The 13,507-nt window shown below is 33.8% G+C and overlaps 1 protein-coding gene across 2 annotated transcripts in view; it reads right to left on the bottom strand.

The window, feature by feature from the left end:
* Atx2 (Ataxin-2) overlaps positions 1 to 13,507 on the bottom strand; it is an 86,566-nt gene that overhangs the window by 27,613 nt on the left and 45,446 nt on the right. For both annotated transcript variants that reach the window (XM_014418904.3, XM_014418905.3), the window contains 4 exons: positions 13,175 to 13,432; positions 11,703 to 11,971; positions 1,514 to 1,679; positions 1,032 to 1,174 (listed from right to left, as the gene is read on the bottom strand). In XM_014418904.3, coding sequence (XP_014274390.1) covers positions 1,032 to 1,174; positions 1,514 to 1,679; positions 11,703 to 11,971; positions 13,175 to 13,432 — 836 coding nt within the window. The remainder of the gene's footprint in view (positions 1 to 1,031; positions 1,175 to 1,513; positions 1,680 to 11,702; positions 11,972 to 13,174; positions 13,433 to 13,507) is intronic.

Genomic DNA, 13,507 nt, shown 5'->3' with positions numbered 1-13,507 from the left:
CCCATTCACTTAATCCTCACTAATATGGTTTTCAATCTAGTTTCTCCACAAAATCTGTTCTAATCAAAATTACTACTGACATTCATATTGTTATGGTAGAGAAAAACAAACTGTACTAATACTTCTGAACTTATCTAAAGCTTTTGATTCCCAGAATCATTCAATACTTTAAACCAAATTTAAATCACTGCCTTTTTCCAATAGTTCCATGAGCTGACTCCAATTATAGCTCTCCGATTGAACTGAAGCAGTTGCCATTCCTGATCAACCCGTATCTTCCTACCTGACCCTGTTTCTCAGTGGTCCAGGGTTCGAGTATCTTTCTCCCCCTATTCACTTCCGACATTAATGATCTTCCACCCAATACTATTAATTTGATCCACTACAGTTCCCACTACCTGTAAACTGATGACTTCCAAATCTATTTATCCTTCCCACCCTCCGCATTATGCACAGCGTTTGCCAATATTCAGGAACATGTGGATAGGACCAGTGTCTGGGCAAAGTTAAATAAACTCAGGCTAATACTATAGGTTAACTCCTCAGATCCAGCAACACCTATTCTACCTTAATCCTACCTCACCTCATCACCTTCAGCCCTCCTCATAAAAACCTTGGTATTCCTTTTAACCAAACCACATCCTGGCAACCTTATATCACCCCAATTTCTAGACTGTTAATAACATTTAATGTATTTACACTTAAACTGGTAACCATCACTCCTGAGACCTACACTCACAACCTACATGTAAGCTTCTTGTATTCTCACTCATTTCCTTCCAATATAGCAGGGGTGGCTAACTTTCCAGTTTATTTCTAAAAATCCATCTTTTTTTCTAACGTGACCAATTTAGAATCGTCGTATTTTATGCAAAATAGAACTTATTTGTCGATTTATAGTGGTCATTATTTTCTCTAATTTCTTGTAAGCAGCTGAAGAAGATTTTACCTAAGATCATACCAAGAAGTTCATTAAGCCAAACCATCACCAAGCATTCAGAAATATAAAGATTTTTTTTTTTTTTCATTACCTGCTGATACGGTTGAGGAGCAATATGTGCTTGCGGTGAATAAGGCACAGTAAATTGAGTATGCATGGGCGCAGGTGCTAATAAAGGTTGTCCTGTTGCAGCTGCCACCTGCATTTGAGAAGGCTGAGACATTCCCATATGAACTGTAAAAAAATAAACTATTTCTTCAATATCAACATTTCTTTTTAACAGTTTCTCCGAAGAAAGAAACATAGCACAAATTGTATATAATGACTCCAGTTCCACTCACGAGTGAAGACCAAAATGCACAGGATAGTTAGCTATAGTTTCCTCAGATACTGTAGTCAATTCCTTATAATTTCTAATTTTCAAAAGTGATTAAAAATCATCATGTATAATTCTAGTATAAACTCAAAATGTCAACCAGTATCAATCCATAAACATTGATAAATATATTTTAAAAATAAAACCTTGATATTTTTTATTATTAAGTAACCAATAGGCATGGGAAATTAACATACCTTTTCGATACCTGTTTGCCTGATTAGGTTGTTGAGCATAAGGAGACTGTGCAGCTGCAACTACATAAGTAGGCATTACCATTGCCTGTAAAGGAGGGACAGGCCCTCCATATCCAGGAGTCTGTGGCGTATGAGGCCTGGATTGGGTCGGAGTACTAGCTGATCTCTAAAAAAATATAATTTTTTAAAACAGTAATTTTGATTTCAGAATAAATATGGTCCAATGTCATTCAACTGTTGATAAGAAAACTTAATTATTTGTCTCGTTCTTGATCTTCAAGGAACCATCAACAATCTTATTACATACCTAAACTGAAAGTAAGCAAACTCATGTAAATTACCTTTTAGACTGAAATCCATTTGATGAAAAGTTCTAACCTCCATAAATCTGACTATATCACATACAGATCAGATCACCTAGCCACCACATATAGGTTGTTGTAACGTAATACAAAAATCCTTACTTCACTAGTGATTTCTTTTATGCTAATCTCTCATCAGTTTAACTGTCTCAGCTGTATGCCCTTTATCAATTATTGATAAGTCCCTTTCGTAGAAACATTTTGATCCCTAACTATAATCTTTTGGATGTTGCTCCATTACTGGAGATTGAAATGCTCAAGGTCAATAATGGGGACACCACACATTTAATACTCATCACAGGATTCTAACAATGTCTTGACATTTAATAGTTATTCCATTCCATACCTTCACTTATTAACCCTAATAATTGGAAAACATCCCATTAAAAGTATCCTATCATCCTTGATATATTTTTTACCAACCAGATACCTTCCTCTCAATCCACAAACAAATCCTTCAATGACCTTTCAGATCATAGCCCAGTTCTGCCTCACAAGCATTCAAATCCTATTCCTAAAGCCTCTCCTATTCCCACAACACACTTAACACTTTAACCACTCCAGCTGCATGTATTCAGGTAAATTTTTGAGATTAACCTTTAATTCTCATTGTGTACACCAGGTCTATACGTTGTCTTGATTATGTTCTAATGTTAGCTTGGCCTGTTAAGGGTCTGTGTTTCTCATGATAATAGCAGTGTCATCGGCATAGCTTGCAGTTAGTATGTTGTCATCTGTTATTAAGTCATACCATGTATATTAAGTACAGAAGTGGGGCCAAGGATAGAACCTTGAGGGACTCCTGCAGACATTTGTTTGATTGATGAATTTGCTAAGCTTTGCCGGACAGAAAAGAAGCAGTCATGGAGCAATGATTGTAAGTGCTTGAGAGAATGGGATTTAGTTTAAAAATAAGGCCTTGGTGCTACACTCTATCTAATGCCTGAGTCACATAAAAAAATGTCCCAGAAGCTTATTGCTTTAGCTTAAGAGCAGAGGAAATAAAGTCCATGGCCCTATGCAGCTGTTCTGCAGTAGAATGTAATTTAAAAACCAAATTGGTGGTCAGGTAATATGTTGTAGTCAGTCAGTATGTTAAGAATACTTTCATATAATAAATTTTTCAAAATTTTTGGAGAAAACTGGAGGAAGCCTAATAGGTCTATTTGTTTTTGTTAGGTTTATGTATAATTAAAACCATAAAGGATTTCCATTGAATATGGAATTTAGTTGTCCTTAAGATAATATGGTGAAGAATACTAAAGCTTTTCAGGGGACTTTTTTGAAATACCTCAACATTATAAGGTTGTAACCAGGACCCTTCTTTTGTGGTATTTTCATGATCCATCTTAATACTTCAAGGAGTAAAGGATTGAGATGGAAGAGATATTGGATATAGAAAAGAGTCAAAAACTTTTTGCATATTAGCTTCGGGTTGTATGTCAATTAGATCTGTGTGGGGTTGAAAGATGGTTGGCGAATATTTTGGATTTCTCCAGGTCCAAAAAAAGCCCAGGAACCATCATCTTTTCTCAACTGGACTGATACCTCATGATGTTGCTTAGTGTGTCTCCACAAGCAGTTGTCAGGTTTTCCAAATACCTATCAAACTAAGTATCTTAAAATTTTTGATCTTTCTTTTGGGGTCATTGCTTACTATATAGAAGTTTTATTAACTGAAGGTAGCAGTTGAGTTTGCCATTCCTTTTCATGTTCTTCTCTTGGTTCTGATTAGATCTCTGATATATTGAGGGTATGATGGTGAATTTATTCCTTGTCTACCTTTGGTCTCTCGTGAGGACCAGCCAGCATTCTGAGGAGCTGCCTAATCTGAACATTAAAAATGCTCAGATTTCAGTGTTGTTGGGACAATCAACTGGTCATTTAAATGTTAACTAAATAGGTCCCAATTCATGAGAACATGATTCAGCAATGATCTTTTGGACAAGGAATGTCTCAGCACATAATATCATGTTCACTGTTAAATGATCTAAGCAAAGTTTGTTTCTGTTGTAACAATGATCGGTAGTGACTTCTAATCTTTTCTACAAATGTTTAGTAAGCAGGGGTTTTTATACCAGGAATTCGGTAAGTAAGTCGGTTTATCAGAGCAAAGACTTCTAATGATAGATGATGAACAGTATGCCTGAGTTTCCTTAAGTGTTAACTCCAGTGAATGTGTTTTGTATTGAGTTACTAGCTAGAAATGTTCCACCAAGTAATTCAAACAGATCCATGTAATTTAAGTAATTCAAACATTTGTTAGGTTATAATAAATGTATTTAGGTGGAAAATAAATGGAAGATGAGTTAGGTTCTTGTATTTTGTCTGTTAGTGTATGCCTGAAATTTGAATCTGAAGTGCTAAGTGTATAGAATAATGTTAGAGAGTAGGCAATATTTTATTAATATTGTTATCTCTCCATGGACAGTTTTATCAGGGTGGTCTGTCCTGTATAAGGTACACTTAAGCATAGGAAGTTTGTAGCATGATATGAGATGTTTCCGTAAGTAGTGCAATATCAATACATTTTCAGTTCTATTTTGTATAAGTAGTCGGTCAGTGTTCCAAAAGAGGATTGACAGGAAGCCAACAAAAAACAAGTGAAGATGCAGTTTAGTTCTGGCCAAAATTGCACTGGTAATATTAGAGACTTCGCAGCAAAGAGCTTCCAATTCCTCGTTTATTGTGATGACTGGTGTTGATGAATGAAGACCTTTGACAACCATTCTTGGATTCTTATCTTCTGCAAGTTGGCAGGTATTATAGTCAGCATTCACTTTTTTCAAACAAGGGACTGCTGTTCTATGTATTTCATGGTTTGCTTAGTAAAATATTATATTTATAACTGTAGATCTGATTGAGAAATGAGGACTTTTATTTTTTAATTTGAAAATATAGGAGGTGGTTTTATTTTATTTCTTAATGTTCGCATTGGTTACCCCTCAGGTTTCTCAGAAGGTATGCGTGAAAGAGGGTTGAATAAGACATTAGTTGTGGATTCACTAACGAGATGGGTCTCTTTCACCCCACTATGACAGTCCATTCATCATGTTTGTGCACTTGAAAGTAGGTAGGTAGGTACGAGGACCTTAGCAGGTGAGAGTAAACTTCATTAAACTTCGAAGAAAACACGCCACAATGTGAACAGCTTGGAGGAGCCAGACTCCTAGGTAGCATTTGATTCAACTTTTCATATTTATTTTGATATTTCTCCAGGCTACCTAGTAATTACCTAGATGGGGCTGTTTACTTAGAAATTTATGAGATAAAAACAAATTATTACAATTTTGTCATAAAAAAATAATTTTTACTTATATACTTACATTACTATAACATTTTAAAATACTAAAATTTTAATATATTGCACCAATGGCATGTTAAAAAGTAAGATGAGAAATTATTAAAAATATTGACAAAAAGTAGCTACTAAATCACCTCACACTTACAGTGTGTCAATCCTATCAATCTTAGTTACACCTACCAGCCACCATGACTTCAGCAGTTAAAGGGGAATTAAGGGACGAGTAAAATAGAATAAATTTTGTTGTGATTCAGAAAATCAACTAGACTTCAAAATTCTGTTAAAAACTAAACAGATTGACTCTGCCATTGGAAGAATTTAGAAGATCTATAGGAACCACCTTAAATAAAAACACTTCACATTCTAAAATTAAAAATTCCTGTGAAACATTACAGGGAGGTGAAAAATCATTGGAAGGACTATGCATTCAAGTATCCAATGAAAGATATTTTACATCAATAATGATAAGTCATAAAAAAAATTAGTTTATCGATATATACTTTACTAATTCTTCTCAAAAGTATCAGTTATTTTAAGCCTTTTTGATTTACCATTATAGTTGTAGGCTTATTGGAAGTAACTTACAGTAATTTTATGGACTCAGTAGATATTGATGTCCCTCCATTAAGGAGTACAAAATTACAATTATATTCCCAATATTCTTAATTCCTTACATTATTATATTATATTGGGGTAAAAAAAAATCTTTATAATAACATCTTATTTTACTCAGATTAAAACCAAATATGAGGGTTCACTGTAATATTAGTTCATATATATAAATTGCATTAAAATAAAATGAAACAACTTAGTGCTAAGTATGATCTTGATACTCTTAAATACAGAATTGACCAACCCCAAAAGGGTAGTGAGTTTTTTTAGTAAATCACTTAAGCAAACAATTCTTTTAAAGGAGTAAATTCTTTGATTTGATTCCTGATTCATCTACCCATCTCTGGTTGCTATATTACTGAAAGAACCATAGTACCGAAGTAAATCATAATTTTACCTGATCATTTATATTTTTTCCTTAAGGATTATCCTAGGTTCTATTCACTACAGTGAATGGAACTGACTTCCCAGCCAATTTAAGCACTTTATTTTTATTTAACTCCTGTCTGGTCATTTCTGAAATACGGAGGGGTTATCTACAGGTTACCACCCTATTCTAACCATGGTGGAGGGGGTCAAGTTTTTATTCTATAGGACCACCACAAAATAAATGTTGACCTCCCTCCTTTGGCCGAATTCGAACTGATGCTAATTTAGTAACGATGCTTAACTCCCTTGGCCAAAGATGGCTCAAACCATCTGAGCACTGTTCTCACTAAATACAATGATGAAAATGTGTATTATCAGTGAATAGCGATTGTATCCCGAATTCTACAGACACACTTTATCCATTGAAGAATTGTCACAAAACTGCAGGCTTAAAATATAGACCATTAAATCACTTATACCCTTTGGGCAAACCTATGACATCCTATCCAATAGTTTTCATCAATAATGTTCAACTTATCCCTATTGTACAGATCCATTATCTAGAATTAGGCAAGCATCTTACACAAAATCTTCATACAAGACTGAAAAAAATAAAAGAAATTGCTTGCAAATTCCAATTACTCCAATATTTACTAGACCAACACTTTGAATTTACAATTTATTCTAAAAAAAAACTTATTGGTACATTACCAAGATCATTTGGACAAACAAAGTTAAGCTTAGAAGATACATGAAATCATCAAATACTCCTGAATCCAATCCCTAAAATCCTATGAAGAATCCTTAATATGTCACAAATGAATTTATCCATAAAGATCTTAATATTCCATATGTTGCAGATTAGGCCTGGAATAGATATACAACCTTCAATTTCAAACATCATGCTCACAAAAATCTATCACATTATAACATACCACAGCACTTTATTCCTGATAAGCTTCCAAAGCATCTGGAAAGAAGATGGCCAAGGGACCTTCTAGCATGGAATAGTCATTATAGTGCTACCAATGGGTAGTTTCTAAACTAGCCATTTTCATACAGTTATTGCCTAATAACACATATACTTATTATAGCTGTGTTACAGTAATAAATTTCAATAAATAAGTAAATTTTCCCCTCAAAAATATAAATTATCAATTACAAGGAATAGACCAAGATGCTTGAATAACCTTCTAATAACAAATCCATTCCATATTACCTTAAATTCTGTTAAAACTTCAAAAAATAGTAGAAAAAAAGACTAACCATTTGTTGCGACCAACATATGGTCCACAAATCGATTACATGAACAAATGATTTTTATTATGCCAAAAAACAAAACAACAACTCTCTGTTGTGTTCGTACAGCTTCCTAAAAACCCTGAAGTAGCAAGCACACTTCCCTATTTCAAGTCTAGATGTCATTCAAATTCACTGTGTCATAATGGTAAATTCTGTAAATAACTGGGCTCCATGAGTCTGATTCACTGAGGTCAGATCGTCCACCTAAATCTGATCCTAATAAATCTAACTACATTTGGTTAGAAAATATTTTCGTCCAACGAAAGTTTAAGATCAAAACGCCCAGTTGTGTCAGATTCTAGTTACGCAAGCGACAGTTCGCTGGTAAATAATTTTCTTCCATTTCCCTCACAACTGCGGCATACCTCCAAGAGGTCCCCAATCAGTGGTCAACCTGAAACTTGGTCATCATAACCAGCTGATATTTTTTCCTAAGTGGTTACGCAAAGGTTGCAATGTTCATTGGAATAAAGTTCCTTCCATTACTGTCGTCATTCTTCTGTTGTACACATATCCTCTTCATACCCTGTCTTGCCCCTCGTGCTTTTCCATAATTTGCGCGGTTTTCTCAAGGAGACATTCCCTGTGGTGTCGAAAACCTAATTTCACCGGTATTGAATAAATTGAAAATTTAAGCAGGCGGAATGGTGTGCTCTTTTATTACGCTGCTTGTTCAAATCCTGCTACAGTCATAATTCAGCTCGACCTGATGAGAGCTCACTTTTTATAAACATTAAAGCCATTCTCAACTCTCGACCTCTTACTCCCTTGAACAATGAACCCGACAGCATTAAGTAGACCGTCAACCTACTGAAGCGATGGGCCAGTAGTGAAGCAAATCAATCAACACTGTTGGCAAAGATGGAGAATGCAGTATTCGCATCAGTTGCAACAACGGAAGAAATGGTCAATACCAAGAACAAACCTTAACATAAGTGATCTCGTAATTATAAAGGAGCACAATACATTTTTCAAGATTTGGCCTCTCCGAAGAATCATCACCACGCATTCTGGGCAAGATGGGACCGTGAGAGTGACAACTCCAAAAACTGGAGAATATCAGCGACGAATCATCAAACTAGTTCTTCTTAACCCCATCAGAGTCAATTTAAAATTTTCAAAAAATTTTAGGCAGGCGATATGTTGCGGCCAACATATGGTCCACAAATTGATTACATGAACGTATGATTTTTATTACGTTAAAAAAACAAAACAATTACTGTTGTTTTTAATACTGCAAAAATAAACAGACGACTTCTTAACATCTCAGTGTGTGCACATATCTACTCCATTGTCTCCTTACTACGCACTTGTACTTGCCAGCATTCTGGCCATCTCTGTAGTCTTTCATTTCATCATTTTACTCAAGGCAGGCGACTACTTCGGCTTATCTTCCAAGAGAACAATGCGGGTGGACATACGTCCTTTTGTCGATCAATCTACCAGTGATATAAGACTCTTTTTTGTTCAACTTCAATATAATTCCTTATTAGTTTTAAGTATGCTTTGTTCTTTTTTTTTCTGATTTATATATTTTCTTTTCCTTTATTATGTTCACTTATTTTAAAATACAATAATAACAAAATTCAGCTGTTTGTTTCTTTTGTTTTCATTATTATTCACGGTTGGGCTAGTAAAGGTTCCTTTTGAACCCCTACCCGCTGTAACACCACTGAATTTTATTATGTTGTTTAAAATGGATTAATCTTGTGTTAAAATTAGTCCATAAACAGTATTCTGAATATCAATTTCAAGCTCTCTTTGAATATTTTATTCTAAGATTAATGTGATGGGTCCACAAAGATGAACTTTTACCACTTATACTGTTAAAGTCAACTAGAACCATTATAAACTGTACATACTTCACTATGAATATGATTTATTGGTTATATAAATATATTAATTTTAATCAATAAATAAGGCACAATTGTAAGAGTGATTTTTAAGCCTTTCTGGGAAGGCGAATATCATCTAATGATTTTTTCCTTTAATTTCATCGAGTTTATTTATTTTATAAAAAAATAATTTCTTATAATAAATTGAAAATGAAAACTTTCTTTAATAAATGTCTTATTTTAAATCTTAATATAGCTGTATCAAGCATTTTTTTTGTTTTCCATTTTTCTAGTTAGTTAGTTCTTTCAATAGAATCAATATTTTTTAACAATCAAATCATAATTTCCCATCTGTATCCAGGCCCAACATTCCTAACTTCCATGTTCTGAATGAGATTTTTTCCAGAGTGAATCAAGAGGTTGAAGCATCATTGCACCTTTTTATATCTGGCGATTCCTTCCCATATATTTTCCAAATATTGAGTGAATTTCTCTCAAAAATCAAAGTACAAATAAGGTTGTCCAGATTTCTTGCTTGTGCCACCTTATCCATGATATTTCTTTAATTTTGGCAACATGGACCAATTTATTTTTCTCCTTTGGTTCTGCGCTGATATCAGCTGTTAATAGGATGAAACACCTGCTGGCAGTTCATTCTAGTAAAATTCACGATGTCAGGAAGAAATAAAATCGTTTCAATCATGATTCTCTGATCATACCTCAGTCATTCCCTTCTCACAGGTTAGGTGGTGAGTGCTGATTATGAATTTATATCTTTTAACATAGCAGAGCACAATGAGTAGTTTTAATTTCTAAGAATTTAAATAGTAATTAATAAAAGTAATCTTAAGAATAGGAAAATTCTAATTTTCCGGTCATTCCCTGTCCATTCTTGTTCTCTTGATGGATGAGGGGTGACAGGAGACAATAATAATTATACTTTTGAAGCGTTTTGTTAATCTGAATCATTTCATGCCAATTGGTAGATCCAGAGGAGGGAGTTCCCCCTCAAAGAAAAAATTTAATTTTGGGAATAATTTTATACTACATCCTTCATATTTTTATTCTAAACAAAAACCTACAATGCCCTGATTCAAATCCCACAATGTACATAGCACATAAATTTCTATACTTCATATACAACTACTTAGAAGAAACAACCTTTTTTTTAAGTACATTCATAAAACATTCACTCTTTTGAAATAAACATAACTAGCCTTACATCACTATCATTCTCGCCAGCTCATGTGAATCAAAATACATTTCAAATAATCGGATTTTTTTTTTTTCAAAATCAAACTAACAACTTATCCAGGGAATACCTTACATCGATTAGGCACAATAAAGACAGTGGCATACCTTGGCCAATTAATAGCCTAGAGTAGATATATTTTTTAGGCCCCCTAAAAGAAAAGTATTATTGGGTTAAAAAAAAATTACATTCATGTTTTTTTGCAATGAAGTTTTGATCCAAAAAAATAATTTAAAAACAGGCTTTAAAGCCTATTTTAAAGATAAGTCTAAGGCAGACCACCTTTCCACACCCTCTCTAGGTAAACCACTGATGGGAAATGACAAGGGTAAGAGGGAGTGACAACTTAGTTGTAAAACAATATTATGGTCATTCCCTAAATACCTGTCTGGAGGGGCATGGATATTCATTTTTTATCACTACCTGAGTATAACAATTTTTTTTAGACTGTTTGGAGCATTTTTTGAAAATTCTGATTAAAAATTTTTGTCTTCTGTGAGAATGACCAGTATGCCAATTTATTTATGTCCTAAACCTAACGATGTAGTGAGAATTTGGTTGTAAAACAATAGTATAGTCATTCCCAAATACCGGTCTGGAGGGCATGCATATTCATTTTTTAACACTACCTGAGAATAACAATTTTTTTTAGACTGTTTGGAGCATTTTTTGAACATTCTGATTAAAAATTTTTGTTTTCTGTGAGAATGACCAATATGCCTATTGATTTATGTCTTAAACCTAACGATGCAATGAGAATTTGGTAGTAAAACAATAGTATGGTCATTCCCCAAACACCTGTCTCAAGGAGCATGCATATTCATTTTTTTATCACTACCCGAGTATTACAAATTTTTTGACTGGAGCATTTTTTGAAAATTCAAATTTAAAATTTAGTTTTTTGTGAGAATGACCTATATGCCAACTTCTTAAACCTAACGATGTATGTGAAAGTATACTAAAAGTATTTAAAAAGTTCTACCATCTGTAAAATCATGAGAAATACTTCTCAAAGCATGATAATTTCAAGCTTATGTTTTGCTAAACATGATACAAAAAAACCTATTATAACAAAAAGAAAAAGAGATTTTGATAAAGCATCAAATATCTGTCTAAAAATAATTAAAACTATAACGAAATCAATATTTCTTACTGGTGTAAATGGTTTTGCATTTGGATTATAAATAAATTCTTTGGCATTGGGATTCAGCTTAGATTTTAAAGCTTTTGAATCAGTTGATTCTGGGTTACCACCGGAGGAGGGACGAGAAATATTAGATTCATTAGGTGTTTCAACAGTCCTGGAATTGGTTTGAAGATTGGTCAGTTCTGACTCATTAGTAGCAGCTTTTTTGTCTTCAGTTCCTTCATTTAGTTTAAAATCTGACTGGAATTTTTTGAGTTCTGACACTTCATCTCTTCCTAAAAAGTAAATTAACAGATGTATAATTTATCCATAAAACAAACTTAATCTGACAAACTTATAGAACATCTTAATAGTTTAATACTATAAATATTTTAATAGATATAAATCTTAGATTCTAAGGTTAAGGGTGAAATTCTAGAAAATTACTAGTTTATTGATCTTAGACAGGAAGAATATAGGAACTGTACCACCTGGTAAATACTATTCAGGTGACACCTTTGCAGTTAATAAAATAGGTATGTAAGGTGCAGTACTTCTTAACGAATGGATCCCTGAAATGTTAAAAAACATTGATCCAATCGGTAAACGCCTGAGTATAGGTAAGAGGATTGCATCAAAGCTGTTAATGTGGATTTGGGTTTGGGCGGGAGTCGCTGCACAGATTTATGTAACCAGAGGGGGAGGGAGTGGATGGTTTATCTACAGGATACCACCCTATTTTAACTGTGGTGGAGGGTCAAGTTTTCATTATGTACGACCACCACAGAAACATAAGTCGACAGCCCAGACTGGATTCAAACTGGGGCGGCTGCAGTTCCAAGGTTGTTAAAGACTCATACTTTAACGCACCCGACTACAAACATTTATTTTTATGACCCCCTAACATATGGGGAGGTAGAGAGGGAGGTTTTTCGATGACCAACCTATTCTAACCATGGTAGGGAGTCAAGTTTTTCATTTCTTAGGAAATGAAAAATTCCACTCCCCATGTTGGATTCAAACTAGTGCCGCCCACAGTTCTCAGGTTACTAAGACCTGCATCTCAACCACCTGAGCTACAGATGGCCCACTTGGCTGCAAACAGCCCAGTTCTCCACTCCTGGAAAAATGCTGATACTTCTGCTAATAGTAATAATGACCAGTGCCTTCGACATCACTAGGCCTACATTAATACAAGGTCATAAGGTTTTTGGACAATAAACATTTCTATATTAATAATTTTGAAAACGTGATTTTAGCAGATATTACAACCACTTCAATATTAACAGTGTAAAGAGGGAATGAAATACTTTTTATTTAAGTTGAGAGTTCACTGGATTAAATATTATAATATAAGTTGCTTAACCATAAACAAACCATTATTGAAAATAAACAACACCAATAATAACAAATAACAAAAATAGAAACAGATAAATTTATGGATATTTCAAAAATGATAAAAATCAGCAATTTAAAAACTTTTTCAATATTTGCCTTACCTCTTGATACTTTTCTAGTAATATTTAATGATGTAGGTCCTTGGTGTTCAGGGGGGTGTTGTAAAATTGGTGGTTTCCTATGATGATGCTCTGAAGATGAAATGACATTACTAGTTGAATAGTTAATGTGATTGTGATTATGATTGACTGTACTTCGTGTAGTTTCTGTGGAGACATTGTTACAAGGGGTTGTTGTTTGGGTGGTAACATTCTGGGTTTGGTTGAAACGAGAAGGCTCACTACTTGCAAAACTTCGAGCTTAAAAGGAAATAAAAACACATACATTAAAAATAAAATAAAATTAGAAATGTGTATATGTATTTATTTTTAATA

This window comes from Halyomorpha halys, unplaced genomic scaffold (genome assembly GCF_000696795.3).
Source record: "Halyomorpha halys isolate HHAL.00 unplaced genomic scaffold, Hhal_1.1 Scaffold213.1, whole genome shotgun sequence".
Classification (NCBI taxonomy): domain Eukaryota; kingdom Metazoa; phylum Arthropoda; class Insecta; order Hemiptera; family Pentatomidae; genus Halyomorpha; species Halyomorpha halys.
This window is presented reverse-complemented; position numbering and strand designations above follow the sequence as displayed.